This window comes from Hetaerina americana, unplaced genomic scaffold (assembly GCF_022747635.1).
Source record: "Hetaerina americana unplaced genomic scaffold, ioHetAmer1.1.p SCAF_161, whole genome shotgun sequence".
Taxonomy (NCBI): Eukaryota; Metazoa; Arthropoda; class Insecta; order Odonata; family Calopterygidae; genus Hetaerina; species Hetaerina americana.
The window spans coordinates 180,788-201,376 of record NW_027286721.1 but is presented as its reverse complement, the minus strand read 5'-3'; the positions used below and the strand labels follow the sequence as shown (position 1 = coordinate 201,376).

Below are 20,589 nucleotides of genomic sequence, written 5' to 3'. Positions count from 1 at the left end.
GACGGCAATAACCGACGTGAATGTGGACAGAGTGAGGACACTGCTGAACACAGACCAACGCTTAACCAGTCCAGAAGAAATTGCAGACCAGTTGGGTCTGTCTGCATCCAACGTCCAACACATTATTTCACAGGATTTGGCCATGCGCAAGGTGTGCGCCAAGAAGATGCCAAAAATTCTGAGTGTCGACCGACAGCTCCTGGCCGAATACGGCGTAGCCACGTTACCGCACCCGCCCTATTCTCCCGATCTGGCACCACCGGACTTCTTCTTCTTCCCCCTGATGAAAAGACAGCTCAAGGGACGACATTTTGACTCGATAAAGGCCGTTCAAGAGGCTTCGACGAGGGTCATCAACGGCATCCCCAAAGAGAATTTCCAGCGGGCGTACGGGGAGTGGGAGCAACGTTATACTAAGTGTGTAGCAGCTCAAGGAGCATACTTTGAAGATTATTAAGTCGATGTAAGTATATCGTCAATGAAGTTCTTGTAAAAAAATCAGTCCTACCACTTTTGGGTGCGACCGTGTATTTCCCAGTCCGGGAGATGCACACCCATTCCTCCAAATATCACTCTACAAATATACTAAGATCAGAGAGAGTACTTCGATAGCAACAATTAATGAGGGCAATTGGAAGAGTAAGGTCTCCTATTTTGTTTTCATGTGAAATATAATTTATTCTATCAACTTTGGGTACATCGTTGGAAAGGTTGAGCTTTTAGCTATTTTTCTAGATAGTCGCCTTGACGTTCAATCACTTTTTGCATCCTTGTAAGCATCTTTCAATTAATACCAGCATCGTACCTTCCTCCTGTCAGACGACTGCTTCTTTCACTTTTCCTCGTCTGACTTGAATTTCTGTCCTCCTAAGGTGTTTATTTGTGAGTGGGAAACGAGTGGTAGTCTCTGTGGGGGGGCAACGTCCACCGGGCTCTAAGGAGAGTGGTCGATGATATATCCCAGCAGCCGAATTCATTGAGTAGGGTGGTCACCGTTTGATGTGAAGACATGTATTGTCATGATATGCAAACACACTCCTCCTTTAAGTGAGGAGACACACCTTGTTTGTAACTTAATTGACCTCAAGACAGACAATATTCTACAGCACGGAGAAGTAGCCAATCTCTTCATTCTCTAGGGCCTTCCTTTATCTAATTGAAGGGTAATTCCCTCTGGTTACTGCGCGCCATCTCGTCAATTGGAGCCACCGTTGTTGATTCCAAAGGGAAACTCGGCCGCTGCTCATCGTGGACGTTTTCCCGGTCATCGAAAAACTCCCAGGACCACTTCAAATGCACGTATTTGATGTCCATATTACACTTCTCAACGTACGCTTCCACACTAAATGGCGGGATGAATTCATAATATCGGAGAACCAGGTGCCAATTTCATCAACATGATCTTATGAATTATACTCTGTCAGTTATCACTGAACTGCTCACTGATAAAGTTTTTATAAAGAGCTGAATGAAATGTGCCAAAGTTATCCTATTAATTTTTTACACTTCAACATTCCATCGCTTATGAAAATACTCTGCATCGACCATTCGTTTCTCTTCTCCTCTTGTGGACATTCTTTCACCCTTTCCACCTAGAACACGTCATACCCTAAAGAACAAACAAATTCACACTACACAAAACTGTTGAGAACTGCAATAATTAGTTTATAAATTCCTATTTTTTAATATGGGCATTCGTGATTGCCTCAAATGTTATATGATTTATGTATAAAACCCGATGTAAATTGCTGTTTTCGGATTAGTAATAAATAAATATTTAACTTGGTGTTTTCGTTCGTTAAAAGCAGTTTACTGTCTCAGTTATTTGAGAGTGGGAAACGAGTGGTAGTCTCTGTGGGGGGGCAACGTCCTCTGGGCTGTTAAGAGGGTGGTCGATGGATTATATCCCATCAGCCGAATCCATTGAGTAAGGGGGTGGTCATCGTTTAATGTGAAGACATGTGCATTGCCATGATATGCACAAACACACTCCTCCTTTAAGTGAGGAGACAGAGACACCTTGTTTGTAACTTAATTGACCTCAAGACACAATATTCTGCAGCACGGAGAAGTAGCTCCACTCTCTCTCTATTCATTCATTCTAAGGCCTTCCTTCATCTTAAATGAAGGGTAATTCCCTCTGGTTATTGGCCACCATCATCTCGTCAATTGGAGCCACCGTTGTTGATATTCCAATGGCAAACTTGGCCGCCCTGACGTTTGGACACCTGATAATGATGTGCAGCATCGAAAGCATTGGTTGTGGAACGTTGGACGTGTGCGAAAGTGAGGAGTTTCACTTAGTTTTAACCCACATCAAGAAGGTATTCCACAAAATTAAACCTAAAACTGTTAAATTCGGCAAATTTTAAAGACTTGAATTCAAAGAAACTGCGGGAAATGCGGCAGGAGTAACTTTTGAACAGAGGAGTCGTCTGCTAATTTACATTTCCACCCAACTATTTCAGGATTTAATTAATAAAAGTAGGAAGTAGCCACAACCTCATTCTCTAAGGCCTTCCTTTAAATCTAAATGAAGGGTGATTCCCTCTGGTTATTGGCCACCATCATCTCGTCAATTGGATTCAACCGTTGTTGATATTCCAATGGCAAACTCCAACGCCCTGATGCTAGAACACCTGATAAAGATGTGCAGCATCAAAAGCATTGGTTGTGGAACGTTGGAATTGTGCGAAAGCGAGGAGTTTCACTTAGTTTTAACCCACATCAAGAAGGTATTCCACAAAATTAAACCTAAAACTGTTAAATTCGGTAAATTTTAAAGACTTGAATTCAAATAAACTGCGGGAAATGCGGCAGGAGTAACTTTTGAACAGAGGAGTCGTCTGCTAATTTACATTTCCACCCAACTATTTCAGGATTTAATTAACAAAAGTAGGAAGTAGCCACAACCTCATTCTCTAAGGCCTTCCTTTAAATCTAAATGAAGGGTGATTCCCTCTGGTTATTGGCCACCATCATCTCGTCAATTGGATTCAACCGTTGTTGATATTCCAATGGCAAACTCCAACGCCCTGATGCTAGAACACCTGATAAAGATGTGCAGCATCGAAAGCAATGGTTGTGGAACGTTGGAATTGTGGGAAAGCGAGGAGTTTCACTTAGTTTTAACCCACATCAAGAAGGTACTCCACAAAATTAAACCTAAAACTGTTAAATTCGGCAAATTTTAAAGACTTGAATTCAAAGAAACTGCGGGAAATGCGGCAGGAGTAACTTTTGAACAGAGGAGTCGTCTGCTAATTTACATTTCCACCCAACTATTTCAGGATTTAATTAATAAAAGTAGGAAGTAGCCACAACCTCATTCTCTAAGGCCTTCCTTTAAATCTAAATGAAGGGTGATTCCCTCTGGTTATTGGCCACCATCATCTCGTCAATTGGATTCAACCGTTGTTGATATTCCAATGGCAAACTCCAACGCCCTGATGCTGGAACACCTGATAAAGATGTGCAGCATCAAAAGCATTGGTTGTGGAACGTTGGAATTGTGCGAAAGCGAGGAGTTTCACTTAGTTTTAACCCACATCAAGAAGGTATTCCACAAAATTAAACCTAAAACTGTTAAATTCGGCAAATTTTAAAGACTTGAATTCAAAGAAACTGCGGGAAATGCGGCAGGAGTAACTTTTGAACAGAGGAGTCGTCTGCTAATTTACATTTCCACCCAACTATTTCAGGATTTAATTAATAAAAGTAGGAAGTAGCCACAACCTCATTCTCTAAGGCCTTCCTTTAAATCTAAATGAAGGGTGATTCCCTCTGGTTATTGGCCACCATCATCTCGTCAATTGGATTCAACCGTTGTTGATATTCCAATGGCAAACTCCAACGCCCTGATGCTGGAACACCTGATAAAGATGTGCAGCATCGAAAGCATTGGTTGTGGAACGTTGGAATTGTGCGAAAGCGAGGAGTTTCACTTAGTTTTAACCCACATCAAGAAGGTATTCCACAAAATTAAACCTAAAACTGTTAAATTCGGCAAATTTTAAAGACTTGAATTGAAAGAAACTGTGGGAAATGCGGCGGGAGTAACTTTTCAACAGAGGAGTCATCTTCTAATTTACATTTCCACCCAACTATTTCAGGATTTAATTAATAAAAGTAGGAAGTAGCCACAACCTCATTCTCTAAGGCCTTCCTTTAAATCTAAATGAAGGGTGATTCCCTCTGGTTATTGGCCACCATCATCTCGTCAATTGGATTCAACCGTTGTTGATATTCCAATGGCAAACTCCAACGCCCTGATGCTAGAACACCTGATAAAGATGTGCAGCATCGAAAGCAATGGCTGTGGAACGTTGGAATTGTGGGAAAGCGAGGAGTTTCACTTAGTTTTAACCCACATCAAGAAGGTACTCCACAAAATTAAACCTAAAACTGTTAAATTCGGCAAATTTTAAAGACTTGAATTCAAAGAAACTGCGGGAAATGCGGCAGGAGTAACTTTTGAACAGAGGAGTCGTCTGCTAATTTACATTTCCACCCAACTATTTCAGGATTTAATTAATAAAAGTAGGAAGTAGCCACAACCTCATTCTCTAAGGCCTTCCTTTAAATCTAAATGAAGGGTGATTCCCTCTGGTTATTGGCCACCATCATCTCGTCAATTGGATTCAACCGTTGTTGATATTCCAATGGCAAACTCCAACGCCCTGATGCTGGAACACCTGATAAAGATGTGCAGCATCAAAAGCATTGGTTGTGGAACGTTGGAATTGTGCGAAAGCGAGGAGTTTCACTTAGTTTTAACCCACATCAAGAAGGTATTCCACAAAATTAAACCTAAAACTGTTAAATTCGGCAAATTTTAAAGACTTGAATTGAAAGAAACTGTGGGAAATGCGGCGGGAGTAACTTTTCAACAGAGGAGTCATCTTCTAATTTACATTTCCACCCAACTATTTCAGGATTTAATTAATAAAAGTAGGAAGTAGCCACAACCTCATTCTCTAAGGCCTTCCTTTAAATCTAACTGAAGGGTGATTCCCTCTGGTTATTGGCCACCATCATCTCGTCAATTGGATTCAACCGTTGTTGATATTCCAATGGCAAACTCCAACGCCCTGATGCTAGAACACCTGATAAAGATGTGCAGCATCAAAAGCATTGGTTGTGGAACGTTGGAATTGTGCGAAAGCGAGGAGTTTCACTTAGTTTTAACCCACATCAAGAAGGTATTCCACAAAATTAAACCTAAAACTGTTAAATTCGGCAAATTTTAAAGACTTGAATTCAAAGAAACTGCGGGAAATGCGGCAGGAGTAACTTTTGAACAGAGGAGTCGTCTGCTAATTTACATTTCCACCCAACTATTTCAGGATTTAATTAACAAAAGTAGGAAGTAGCCACAACCTCATTCTCTAAGGCCTTCCTTTAAATCTAAATGAAGGGTGATTCCCTCTGGTTATTGGCCACCATCATCTCGTCAATTGGATTCAACCGTTGTTGATATTCCAATGGCAAACTCCAACGCCCTGATGCTAGAACACCTGATAAAGATGTGCAGCATCAAAAGCATTGGTTGTGGAACGTTGGAATTGTGCGAAAGCGAGGAGTTTCACTTAGTTTTAACCCACATCAAGAAGGTACTCCACAAAATTAAACCTAAAACTGTTAAATTCGGCAAATTTTAAAGACTTGAATTCAAAGAAACTGCGGGAAATGCGGCGGGAGTAACTTTTGAACAGAGGAGTCGTCTGCTAATTTACATTTCCACCCAACTATTTCAGGATTTAATTAACAAAAGTAGGAAGTAGCCACAACCTCATTCTCTAAGGCCTTCCTTTAAATCTAAATGAAGGGTGATTCCCTCTGGTTATTGGCCACCATCATCTCGTCAATTGGATTCAACCGTTGTTGATATTCCAATGGCAAACTCCAACGCCCTGATGCTAGAACACCTGATAAAGATGTGCAGCATCAAAAGCATTGGTTGTGGAACGTTGGAATTGTGCGAAAGCGAGGAGTTTCACTTAGTTTTAACCCACATCAAGAAGGTATTCCACAAAATTAAACCTAAAACTGTTAAATTCGGCAAATTTTAAAGACTTGAATTCAAAGAAACTGCGGGAAATGCGGCAGGAGTAACTTTTGAACAGAGGAGTCGTCTGCTAATTTACATTTCCACCCAACTATTTCAGGATTTAATTAACAAAAGTAGGAAGTAGCCACAACCTCATTCTCTAAGGCCTTCCTTTAAATCTAAATGAAGGGTGATTCCCTCTGGTTATTGGCCACCATCATCTCGTCAATTGGATTCAACCGTTGTTGATATTCCAATGGCAAACTCCAACGCCCTGATGCTAGAACACCTGATAAAGATGTGCAGCATCAAAAGCAATGGTTGTGGAACGTTGGAATTGTGCGAAAGCGAGGAGTTTCACTTAGTTTTAACCCACATCAAGAAGGTACTCCACAAAATTAAACCTAAAACTGTTAAATTCGGCAAATTTTAAAGACTTGAATTCAAAGAAACTGCGGGAAATGCGGCAGGAGTAACTTTTCAACAGAGGAGTCGTCTTCTAATTTACATTTCCACCCAACTATTTCAGGATTTAATTAACAAAAGTAGGAAGTAGCCACAGCATCATTCTCTAAGGCCTTCCTTTAAATCTAAATGAAGGGTGATTCCCTCTGGTTATTGGCCACCATCATCTCGTCAATTGGATTCAACCGTTGTTGATATTCCAATGGCAAACTCCAACGCCCTGATGCTAGAACACCTGATAAAGATGTGCAGCATCAAAAGCAATGGTTGTGGAACGTTGGAATTGTGCGAAAGCGAGGAGTTTCACTTAGTTTTAACCCACATCAAGAAGGTATTCCACAAAATTAAACCTAAAACTGTTAAATTCGGCAAATTTTAAAGACTTGAATTCAAAGAAACTGCGGGAAATGCGGCGGGAGTAACTTTTCAACAGAGGAGTCGTCTGCTAATTTACATTTCCACCCAACTATTTCAGGATTTAATTAATAAAAGTAGGAAGTAGCCAGACATCATTCTCTAAGGCCTTCCTTTAAATCTAAATGAAGGGGAATTCCCTCTGGTTATTGGCCACCATCATCTCGTCAATTGGAGCCACCGTTGTTGATATTCCAATGGCAAACTCAACCTCTGCTCATCGTAGGACGTTTTCCCGGCCATCAAACTCTCCCAGCACCACTTCCGATGCTCGTATTTGATGTCCATAATACACTTCTCACCGTACACTTCCCGTTAAATGGCAGGATGGATATATTATATCAGAGAAGCAGTCATTATTTGGCTTTGCGACCCAACGGGAGAAAGGTACGATGCTGGTATTATTAAAAGCTGCTTACAAGGATGCAAAAAGTGATTGATCGTTAAGGCGACTATTTTAGAAAAATAGCTCAATGCTCAACCTTTCCAATGATGTAAGCAAAGTTGAGAATAAATTTGATTTTTCATGAAAGAAAATAGGAGACTCTACTTTTCAAATTGCCCTCAAATATGAAGAAAATACAATTTTTTACATAAAAAGATAGCAGTTACACTAATACACCTTAAAATTACCTTTAGAAGGGGGGGGAAGGTGAATGTTACTTCCACATGCCACCTAGGTGCATCTGGAAGTAACATTCCCCTCAAAGGCGAGCACTCCAAGAGTTACTTACACGGGGTGATTGAAAACCAATGCACACATGCTTGTAAACCATGAACAAAATGACCTTTGGAAGCAATCCTAGGGGCATTTGGAAGAAACATTCCCATGGTGGCATGTGGAAGTAACACCCCTGTGTGCTTGTGGAAGTAGCATTCCCCTGGTGGCATGTGGAAGTAATGCCCCTGTGGAAGTAGCATCCCCTGTTGGCATGTGGAAGTAATGTAATGTAATGTTTATGTTACTTCTACATGCCACCAGGAGTGGTTCTGAAGGTCATTTTGGTTGTGGTCTACAAGCATGTGTGCATTAGGTTTTCTGCCTACCCCATGTGAATAACTCTTGTGAAAGTGGTCTACTTTAAGGGGAATGTTACTTCCACATGCCACCACTCGGCATGTGAGAGTAACATTCACCTTTCTCCCCCTTCTTAAGGCCATTTTGTTTGTGGTCTACAAGCATGTGTGCATTAGTTTTCAGCCTACACCATGTAAATAACTCTTGGAGTGCTCTCCTTTGAGGGAAATGTGATTTCCACTTGCCACCACTTGGCATGTGGAAGTAACATTCACCTTTCTCCCCCCTTCTTAAGATCATTTTATTTGTGGTTTACAAGCATGTGTGCATTAGTTTTCAGGCTACACCGTGTAAACAACTCTTGGAGTGCTCTCCTTTGAGGGGAATGTTACTTCCACCTACCACCACTCAAGTGGAAGTAACATTCACCTTCCTCTCCCCCTTCTTAAGACCATTTTCATTGTGGTCTATGTCTAATTTCTGTTTATTAATCAAAGAACCTTTAGGAATGAGAATGACAAACGAATAATGGCATAAAATACTAATGTTCCACAATTGTTTCAAATTAAAACATTAAATACAAAAGATTCAGAACTTTTCATGCTACTGTAATGGTTACTGCAGTAACTAGAGTTCATTGAATGACCACAAACAGACAAATACTCACAATCGGCATTCTTCAGAGACTGCTTCTTCTTCGATGGCTTCGATATCACTTTGATTCTCTTGCTGTAGAAGACGCCAATATCGTGCCCGTTGCCATAGAACATCTTCACCGAGAGCATGAAGTGTTTCCTCTTGTCCGAGTCCGATATGTAGAGCGTCTTCGCAGCACAGTATTGCTGGAAGATAAAGAAAACCAATCACCCAAAACTCACATTTTGAACTAATTCCTTTGAAAAGATTTCTGGAAACACTTAAAATTCTTCAAAGTACTATCTTTGGGCCTCTAAACATTTCTACATTTCGGCACGTTTCTCAGACTGCTATCCGGAGTGAGCGGGGAACGGAGAGCCCGGTTTGGCAGTGTTAGGAAGAGGTGTAAGGCATGGGGTGTCCATTATCACCGTTGCTGTTCAATACGTATATACGCGGAGGAAATGATTAAAGAGGCATTAAGGGAATAATAATACAGAAGGATAAAGAGAGTAGGGCAAATGATTACTTAGGGGATGATCAGTTTATGGATTTAGGAATGGGAGATGTGATGCCATTGCAGTAATAATGAGGTCATTAATCGTAAGAGGAACATATAGAATACAATCAGGAGATGTATTTGCCTCTTTCGTAGATTTTGAAAGATCCAAGAGAGATGGAAGGAATATATAGAAGAACTGTATAGTAAAGAGCTTAGACCAACAAAGTAAGATATTGAAAAGGAACATGACGTAGAGGAAGACAGCTTAGGTCCAGGCATACTAGACAATGAGATAGAAAGGGCATTAAGGGAGATGAAACTAAATAAGGCCGTGGGGGTAGATAACATTTCCGTGGAACTTTTAAAATGCTTGGGAAAATGTGGGAGGGAGAGGCTATATGGGCTGATCCGTAGTATTTATGAGGAGGGAATCTGGCCGGAAGACTTTGTGAGATCAGTTTTAGTTCCTATTCCGAAAAAGGTAAAGGCCACGGCATGTGAGGACTATAGGACAATTAGTTTGATATCCCGTGCAGCTTAAGTTGTTCTCAGGATCATAAACAAAAGGATAGAGAGTAGGGCAAATGATTACTTAGGGGATGATCAGTTTATGGATTTAGGAAGGGGAGAGGTACGCATGTGATGCAATTGCATTAATGAGATTATTAATCGAGAGGAATATATGGAATACAACCAGGAGGTATTTGCCTGTTTCGTAGATTTCAAAAAAGCGTTTGATAGAGTAAATTGGGGAAAACTAATGAGTATATTGCAGAAAATAGGAATAGATTGGAATAGGGAAAGGAGGCTAATCTTCGCAACCTGTACATGTCTCAGACTGCTATCAGGTGCAGGTGGGAAACGGGGAGTCAGGATGGGCAGTATTAGGAAGAGGTGTAAGGCAGGGTTGCCCATTATCACCGTTGCTGTTCAACCTGTCTGCAGAGGAAATGATTAAAGAGGCATGGGTGGAACTGGAGGTAGGAATGAAATTCGGTGGGGAATTCATTTGAAATCAGTTAGGTTTGATGGAATGACCAGGCTTTAGTTTGTCAGTCAGCCAATAGAGGGTTGCAAGCATTGCTGAGTGAATTGGATATTCAGTGCAATATATATATGGGATGAGAATCAATATTAATAAAACAAAGGTTATGCGATTTTCTAGAAAGAAAAAGGCTAAGCTAAACATTAAAATAGGAGGGCAAATAAACTAGAGCAGGTAGAACAGTTTAATACGTATCTCGGAAGTGTTTTGGACCAACACGGTATCAAAGTAGTAGGGACGTAAGGAGAAGAATTGCGCTAGGCAAAGAGGCTTTCACAAGGAGGAGGGAGTTAAGATGATAGGGACGTTGAGTAAGGATATTAAGAAAAGACTCGTAAAAACTTTGATATGGAGCGTAGTTATGTGTGGCTATGGAAACGTGGTCATTGAAGCAGGAGGATAGACGTAGACTGGAGGCTATTGTAGATATGTGGGTGTGTGGAGAAGAATGGAGAAGGATGAAATGGACAGAGTAGAAACCAAATGAGGAAGTACTTGGTATGGTGGGCGAAGAGAGGGGAGAGTTGGGAGATATCCTATGGAGGCAGATGGAGAATGGATGAAGGGGGTATTGACCGGCAATAGTGGGATGTTGAAGAAGACTGTAATAGAGGGGAGAATGTTAATGGCAAATGAGGAAAGGGAAGGAACAGGATAGGGATGTCTTGGATAGGGGATGAAGGGAGGAAGAAAGTACTCAGAGATGATGAGGCACCTGGTGTAGAGTAGGGGGTCTGGATTTTGTGTTTTGTTAGGAGTCAGAAAAGATTTATTTGGCAGCTGTGTCCATCCAAAAACCTACCTTAACCGGTGGATTACCTCATAATAAGCATTTCTTCGTGTATTTTATGCTGTAGTAGGTCCAGAAGGTTAGGGTAGTGTTCTTTAGTAATTATATTACCGGTGGGAAGATAATCTAACTCTATAATCCTATTTACCTCCCTAAAAAACTGAAACCATTGTCATTTCGGGCATGAGTACTTCATTAACTTGTTCAAAAGGGGCATATCATTCAGTTCAATCATTAAAAAGGAACGACCAAACTCAAAAGCATGGGGAAAATGCCCAAAAACACAGAGAATCGCCCGAAAGACGCCCTTACCTTCCCGTTCAGGTCCAACTGCTGCATATCCTGGTCAGAGTTCCCAATCCCAATGAAGGCGCACAGCTGGGAAGACTGTTCAGACTCCCCCGACTTGACAAGCGCCTCCTGCTTCAAGCGCCAACCTTCCCCGTAGAGGTATATGCACGGCGGAGGGCAGAAGAATCGTTTCTCCGTCCCGTAAGACTTCTGCGCAACCTTTGCGTGGAGAATTATCACCACCATGTCACTTCTCTCCCGAAGGTATTTCTTCATTGCGTCGCGCGTGAGCCTCTGGTCTTTCGCCGGACGCAACAGTGAACTGTAAACAATTATGAGAGTGCTGTCAACATGTTTATTTGTGCGTAGTCTGCGCAATAAACACGCAAATAGGTGCTTAATCTGATGGTAACGATGCAGACAATAGCCTCCCACCCACACTAGCGACGCCATTTGTCTCTGAGACGCAATAATGAGCTGTCTTTGTGCTTTTGCGTATTGTCTAGCTGTGCGTATTGTATGTCCAGTTATGTTAGTCACTCTTTTGTCCTTGTTTTCAGACTGTTTTGTCGTCGAATAAACGGAAATTGATAAGGATATCAACAGAGCTACAAATCGACATATCAAGTACTTCAGTGGTGAATTGCAGTGGTAAAAGTTATCGTAGGAAATTAAACTGAAAGGTACTGACGAATCTTTGTACTGAGATAAATCCTCTGAAGAAGGAAACATCCATTTTCTAAGTGGATTCAGTACTTAAAAGATAGCCGAGAAGACCCCACGAATGATGTCAGGCCTTTCAAAACGTCCAACTACCTCTGTTTGACATTGATACAACATTGATCGTGTGTGCAAAGGTCCCTTTTCCTTATTGCTGACCATTGAAAAACTGTCCCAATGTTAGATGATGAACAGAATTTGGGAAAATCAAGAAAGCACACTATTTTAACGGAACATGTCCCGGATCTCTCCCCTTGGCAACTCTTTCCTACTCCCATAGAACGTGATAATTGCGGACATTGTATTCACTGGGCACAAGGCGTGGGAGACACACAATAAAGCAATGAATGGCGATAGAAAACTAAGAAGTACAGGGTTCGTCTGGAAAATAAGTGTACTGAGCTCAGGAAAAAAAATTTATTACACTTTTACATATCTATTCTCTAATATTCCTCAAAATAGGACCCTTGTGAGTCGATACACTTGTTCCAGCGGCGTTCCCATTCCTGGAACGCTCCCGCGAAGGCATCATCGGGAACCTCTCGAAGACACGTCGTCACGGCCTCTTTGACGGCGTCCAAAGTCCCGTATCGCGTTCCTTTCAAACTCCTCTTTATCTTCGGGAACAGAAAGAAGTCCGGTGGTGCCAAGTCCGGGCTGTAGGGCGGGTGCGGCAGCGTTGCCACGCCGTGCTTGGCCAAGAAGTCCGACACAAAAAGCGCGGTGTGAGACGGCGCATTGTCGTGATGCAGCCGCCAGATGTTTTTGATCACTCGCCAGATGTTTTTAATCTTGTGCACTATTGTTTTTGGCACATTACACTGCTCTGCTATCATCCGAACACTAAGACGACGATCAGAGTTCAGTCCATCGCGAACTTTTCGCACATTTTCGTCGGTGAGTATCGTTGATGGGCGTCCAGGCCGTGGTTCGTCGTCGACCTCTTCTCTGCCCTCCACGAACATCTTGTGCCACCTAGAGATCATGTTTCTGGACATGGCTGACTCCCCGTAAGCCTGGTTAATCATACCGACAGTTTCGGTAGACCATTTCCCAAGCTTTACCGCAAATTTGATGGAATAACGCTGCTCCAAAAACTTCGGCATCGCGTTCAGTGACGTGGGTCGAGCGTGGAGGTTCGCGTTAACAGAGCTCCTCACTACACCACAGCTCAGAGCCGACTGCCTTTTTCAGCGTCGCTTGCCAACATACCCCCCTCCAATCGCAGCCCGTCAGAGCGGTGCTGGGCACGCCTGGAGCGGCGCGCCCACCCCAGGAGTCAGTACAGTTATTTTCCGGACGAACCCTGTAGTATAGTACGAGGGTCATCCGGAAAGTAGTACCCGTTCGTGAAATAAAGACACAAAAGTAAATATTAACAAACATAAAAAATTTTATTTGAAAGAGGGTACTTTAAACTACTTCTCAACATAATCTCCAAGCAAATTAAGGCATTTGTCATAACGTGTGACAAGTTTCTGTATTCCTGCTGCATAGTCCTTCGCCGCCAGCTCATTGAGATACGCGAGGGACCCATCTTGCACAAATTTTTGCATAATGCAGATGGTGTTTAACAATTTCATGAACAATTGTTCGAGAAACATTGGGAAAATGCTCACAGATGTCATCAATTGTGACGCGCCGATCGTTCCTCACGAATTCGTCAACTGAGCTCACCAGTTGGTCTGTAATGACAGACGGTCTCCCCGAACGCTCATCGTCGTGTGTGTTCCCCCTCCCCATGTTGAAGTTGCGACACCACCGCCGAACAGACGACTCGTCCATTACATTGTCTCCATACACCTCCTTTAATTGGCGATGAATATCACATAAGCGAACGTTTCTTGCATTGAGGAATTTAATCACTGCCCTCACTTCACAACTGGCGGCGTTCTCAATTCTTTTAAACATTGTAAACAATCACAGAAACAACACAGGCAATGCTAGCGTCACGCAACTTGGCTCAGAGAAGGCAGACAAGCCACTGAAGCTATCTGACCTCGTCCAGCGGCTACTCGCGTCGTCAGCACTTCATGCGGCACGAACGGGTACTACTTTCCGGATGACCCTCGTAGTATTTTATGGGAGGCTGTGACCGACAGCTGAGGTCATTTACGCCAAGGGGGATGAAGGACAGGAAAGGATGAAGGGTGGAAAGAAACCCGGTGTCGGCATTAGCCTACTCTGTTAACTAAAGGCGCCAAGGGTTCCGCAGTTTAACGTCCAAACTGACGGACGGTGTACTCACACTCAAAAGTGCCATCCACAAAGCAACTCAAGTAGGGATACCTCTGAAAAGTATTCAACACCGCCACTGGGATTTGAACCCGAGCCCTCTGGGTGGGAAGCCAGTATGATAGCCACCGCACCAGTCCCCAGAAAACTAAAAGGACTAACTGCTGAGGACTTCCAAAAGGGTGCTTTCAACAGTGGAATAGAAGTCAACGGACAACATTGATAGTGTGTGCAATGGCCAATGGTCTTTCTTCTTACAAATCGTCAATAAAAACATTGATCCAAATGATATAAATTGATATTTCTGACTGTATTCACCTTCAACTTGACTTGAATCAAATCTCCCTATGGTGTGATAACTGGAAGCTTAGCTTAAAACCCCTGGGAAATGCAACGTCATGACTATTCTGATAAAAAAACCCCCTGATGTTCAACTACTCAAATAATTCAACTTCCTTGAATAGAGTAAGAACCATGAAAGACGTTGGGCGTTATAATTGACCAGAAACTAAAGTACTCTGAGCACATACAGACTAAAAAATGAAGCAATGTCTCAATTAGGCCTTCTTTACCACTTCACGGAAATTAAAGTTCCAATAGCACTCCATTCGTACTTCTCAGCAATAGTCCTTCTCATATTATTATCATATTCCTCCCCTAATTTGGTCCACCCCATCCCAGGATTTAATCTTAACCCTCTTAGTGCGGTGGGGATTCCAGGAGTACTTAGTGAGAAGTGCGAAGGGTAATTTAAGAAAATGTATCACCTTAGGAAAATAAAACGTTATGAAGTTATTTGTTTAGATATCCATATGGAGTTCTTTTTATTTTAAAATAAAATATTGTAGTTAATAATGATGTAATACATTTACATCATCTGAAAAATAAATGTAATTATAACAGCATTATAAAATTGAAGAATATTTTTTTAGCAATAATATTTCGATTTTTAGACACAATACTAATATATTTTTTTCAAACATTTTTCAATAAAACTACGATATTTAAATATAATAAAGAATCAAAAAGACATGTAGAAAATATTATAAATAAATAAAGAAAAACCAGTGAATTGTAAATTTTTTTGTAAGCCTCTGCATAGTTCGATTTTGTTGAAAACGCTGATCTCACCTTAGTCGAATTGAGACTTTTCCCCTTTCCTTGAGACTGCGGCAATGTGCTTACAATCTAAAGGCAGAAAAAACCAAGTTCTAACTCACAGAGAACTGCTGACAATGTAATCCAATACACAGGGCGCAAATGATTGGATAGGATGGACTGTGGCAAGAGAAACCAAAATGATTACAAAGCAGTGCTCTCATTTCCATCGTCTCAACAAAGTCTGAATAAGCAGTTATATATCAACACCACCACACCATAACACATTCAAGAGATTAGAGATGAACACAGATTAATTAGTAGCCTTTCAATGGCTTTTCATAGTGGAAAGACCACTCAGAAAAAAAACGAGCAAACAATTAGGCTGAGCTTCCCGACATGTACAAAACTGAACGAAAATTATAGTAAGAATAATACTTTTAGAAAAGCATTTAAAATTGCAAATAAAAAATTAAAAAATTAGTTACGTAATTCTATGGAATTCAACCTATCGATAGCACAAAAACCGTAAATTATTAAAGAAAAAACCATAAGTTACAACGATTTAAACAATAGCCTACGCAAGAGCCAATATATCGGCCCGCCGCACTTTTCGCCAGGGATACAAAAGCCAATACATTGGCCCGCCGCACTAAGAGGTTTAAAACCCCTCGATTGTATCACTCACTTCTTTGCCAAAATATTCAAACACAGAGTCCCATATTTCTACATTAGATCCTCAAAATACTGTTCTGTCTTCTTTATCCGTTTCTAGAACAGAAAACCATAGACTTGGGGCTGATTTTAAACTCCTGTACAACACCCTAAACTCGACTATTGACTCCCCACAACTGATCTCTCTCTCTCTGTTCAACTTCGGGATACAAACCCAATCCACCCGCACCCATTCCCTGATCCATCTCTGCTCCTATTCCTAGGATATCTCCCACTTAATGCTACACCTTTATTTCGCCTCTCCTCCCTTCTTAATTCACTCCCCCAATTCACAATGTCCATCATTTTAACTTATCATCCAACAACGTCACCACCCAAGCTCCCGTCCCACCTCTCAGCAAATTAAAATATTCCCCCTGTCCATGTTTCGGTTCTCGTTGTAAATTGTTATGCTATTATTGCCTTTTGTCCTCTTTCTTCATGTTTGTTATATTTCTCACTCTAAAATGGCACTACTGCTGTACGTGAATACTGTTTTAAAATGAAATAAATGAATAAATAAACTGAATAGTGCACTGAATTCAGAAAAATCAACAGTACAGACACTAATATATTAAACGGACAGATCGTTGGACACAGCAATGACACAACCAATCTACCCACAGCACATTCAAGAGAGCATTTTCACCGTTCTGTGTTGTTTCTGGCATTAAAAAATTCAACCACCATTGATCCTTTCGTCAAAATCCTCCTTATTTGAGTGATTCTCATCTGAGATCCCATCGCACACTCGCTACAAACAAACTAATCGAGTTATAGTAAGTATTAAAGGTGTTATCGACCAGCCAATGCGTGTGTGAATTGAATTTGGTTGGTTTTAAACTCAGGGAAAGTGCAACCGAAGCTTAAACACTCAAATAAAATAGGAATTCGGCAGCTTTCCAAAGCTCTCTCGTTGAAAGTCTTGTATAGGCAGCTAATTGCTTAATTTTGAAGCCGATATAATCATGATTAACCTATTAAACCAAGTATTTATTCATTAAAATCCCATATATTACTCATCTTCACGACAGTAATTGCATTAGAACATAGGAGAGACAGTCAGACAAGAGGGAGAACCACCCGTAACCCACAAAACAGACAAGATAAGAGTTAAGTCTACAACATTCTCCCCTTAATACACACTTTACAGCAAAACTTAAATGTTTTTCCCAGAGTTTCTCCCCCGAGGTTCACTCTGAGTGGACTTCTGCAGTCTGCCGCTCATTCTACAGGGACGGCATTCGCGTTTCAATCCAACAAACCAATCTCACCCAAACTGCTCGATGGGAACGGGAGACGGAGTCCTGACGGGGGACGGCGGCATCTGAACGCAATGCTGTCCGGGACCAGGCATTAGGTACGAGCCGCCGACCAGACTGATGCCGCGAGAGTGGTTACCGTGGTTCCCCCTCGCCATCACCCCGACCGCGTTGTTGTAAAGGTGCCTCTGTGGCGAATCCTGGTGCTCCCCGTTGACGCCATCGTGGGCCAGGGCGTCCGGAATCATATGCATGTCGACCGACGACTCAATTCCTTCAAGGAAAAAAACACAGTTAAAACATTAATGACTAACACAGTTGACGACGTACATGCCGGACTACTTCTGACCCTGAAACTCCTTTCATGAATTTAACAAATGCATAGGGGAATACAGACATTACAATCATATGCTACATCTACCAAGTTTCCGAGCAATGGAAAACCTACAAACCAAGTTTCCGAGGTATGCAAACCTACAACCAAGTTTCTGAGCTGTGCAAAACCTACAACCAAGTTTCCGAGCTGTGCTTCACCTTCAACCAAGTTTCCAAGCTGTGCTTCACCTACAACCAAGTTTCCGAGGTACGCAAAACCTACAACTAAGTTTCCGACCTAAGCAAAACCTACAACCAAGTTTCTGAGCTGTGCAAAACTTACAAACAAGTGTCCGAGCTGTGCTTCACCTCCAATCACAGTTGACAACATACATGACCACCTACTTCTGAACTAAACCCCTTTCATGAATTTAACAAATGCAGAGAGGAATAAAACAAATTACAATCATGTGCTACACCTACCAAGTTTCCGAGCAATGGAAAACCTACAACGAAGTTTCCAAGCTGTGCTTCACCTAAAACCAAGTTCCTGAGCTGTGCTTCACCTAAAACCAAGTTTCTGAGCTGTACAAAACCTACAACCAAATTTCCAAGCTAAGCAAAACCTACAACCAAGTTTCCAAGCTGTGGAAAACCTACAACCAAGTTTCCAAGCTATGCAAAACCTTAAACCAAGTTTCCAAATTGTGCTTTGCCTTCAACCAAGTTTCCAAGCTATGGAAAACCTACAATCAAGTTTCCAAGCTGTTTCACCTAAAACCTTGAACCTGTGCTGTGCAAAACCTACAAACAAGTGTCCGAGCTGTGCTTCACCTCCAATAAAGTTTCAGAGCTGTTTAAAAAAAAACAACCAAGTTTCCGAGCCATAAAAAACCACACTCCACACCAAAACTTTCACTTTAGTCTTTTAAACGTCATCCTTACCCAACATCCCTCTTATCTTAATTCCCTCTTCCTCTTTGTGAGAAAGCTTCTCTGCATAATTACACAATTTCTCTTTATATTCTTACTATTAAAAGTAGGATAAACTAAATGGAACATTCACTGCTACGCAGATTATTAATAACATAATTAATGGATGCAAATCTGTAAGTTTCAAAGGAAAGGTAATAAGATGTCTTTTTGGTGAAACATTTCATCAATCTGAAAACATGGCAGTCATACTATGATTAATTTTGTATTTAAGAAATGCAAAACATATTTCTTATTTAAAAATCTCACTTACACAATAACGGTCATTTATGAATGTGGTATGAATACGAAATTGTGTTGGTTACAGTAATGAAAGTGCTAAACGTATAATTACCTTCATACCACTCCATAAATACAGTATAATTGAAGCCTTCTCACCAAAATCGGTGTGAAAACCAGACTTTTAGGGGAGATAATTCAAAACTACCTTTCATTCACGCGATATATTACCTCTTCGTGCTAAGGCCAAGTTATACACTGATTCTATTTTTAAAATAATATTTCGACAACAAGTTTATATAAATCCTTACTCCATTTCATGAAAAGTTAACCTTAGGAAACTCGTCAATCACAACAGCTGGGCCTAATATAAATCGTTTTGTGGTTCACAACCTATTCGCGCATGTGAAATAGATCTTAATAAATAAAAATGTATGAAATTATATAGGTCGAGTGATTAGGGGACAAGGGCAAACTTTTTTTCATCGATAAATTGATCTATGCCAATTGATGTTTAATGTTTAAAAGGCATGACTACCCGCGATGTTGAGATGGATATATTGTACTCACATTGGCATGAAATAGATTACGTCAGTCTACAGTAAGAATAAAATACGTGTTCGTAGATGTCTTGACACGATTTTATGCCGAAAAACAACGAAAATACGTCGACCAAATGAGAAAAATCCAGAAAGTTACACAAAAACAACACACGTCCATCTACGTAACTTTAGCTATTTAAATAAATCATCATTAACCACAGGCGTCGGACATTCATGCGTAAATAAACGTTCTGTGGAAGCTATGAGATACTGCAATTAGGTAAATAGACAGCCGCTAATATGAAACAAACTCCATTTCAGTTTACCAACTACATACATCCAAAGACGATATCCCGAATTCAATTTCTTTTAAGAAGAATAAATATAAATACACATAAACTTACCACTGTCGTTTATTCATTAAAGAACTAAACACTGGTGATCCACGTTATCCAAAGATGTCCAATACATCAAAGCGCAAAAAACACACAATAAAAATATGTCCTATACAAGATATTCTGAACTTAGCACAAACCATACATGTCCAATAGTCATAAGTGATAAAATCATTTAAAAAAGAAAGAAAAGGACATGATTTAAAAGAAAAGAACTATCGCCAGATATATGTAGACGCTTCGCAAAACAATCGTTCCCAAACCTTTTCTATCGAATTAATCGAAATCACTCTATTATCGATATCTATCGATTTCACGCGTTGTTGCCAAATTGAATAATATTGAACTCGGAACGGTCGAAACTGCTCGCAATGGCGGCCGGTATGTTTTACTCAAGAATAATTAAATATTATGAAAGACGTTCTAAAATCCTAATTCCCTCGTTTAAACAGAGAAAATTTAATCATTGCATTTATGGAGATTATAAAATTTGTATTCGGGGTGAGAAATAAGATGCTGCCATCATGGAAAACTGTTTATTTATTTTTTAAAGTTTAATTTTATAGATTCCATATATTTATTTAAGGCAATTTTCTCGGTCAGATTTCATATTGAAATGATTGCAATTGAAAGCTAATAAATGAGATATCAGTTTTAAATAGACGTCGAAGATGAAGAAGTTTATAAAACTTCAATTGTGAACAGGAAGCCCTAATCCTGAAATTTACATAACGTCAACTGGAGGGTAGTTGGTAGTTTATAGCCGTAAACGTTTTCCAGTTTGCTGAGTAATAAATGTTATACAAGGCCTGGTCGATAAATACGCGAGCTGAGGCCATATAAACTTTATTTTGCTTGAAATTTAGTCTACAGTGATGGTTTGCTG

General features: G+C 40.7%; 1 protein-coding gene across 1 annotated transcript in view; it reads right to left on the bottom strand.

Annotated features, from left to right (window-relative positions):
- The window catches only part of LOC139687083 (recombining binding protein suppressor of hairless-like), a 36,492-nt gene extending 16,570 nt beyond the window's left edge, over positions 1-19,922 (bottom strand). The window contains exons 1-4 of the mRNA XM_071584187.1: positions 19,713-19,922; positions 17,252-17,513; positions 11,232-11,532; positions 8,614-8,788 (exon numbers count right to left, since the gene is read on the bottom strand). Coding sequence (XP_071440288.1) covers positions 8,614-8,788; positions 11,232-11,532; positions 17,252-17,493 — 718 coding nt within the window. The 5' untranslated portion in view covers positions 17,494-17,513; positions 19,713-19,922. The remainder of the gene's footprint in view (positions 1-8,613; positions 8,789-11,231; positions 11,533-17,251; positions 17,514-19,712) is intronic.
- Between the last annotated feature and the right edge of the window lie 667 nt (positions 19,923-20,589).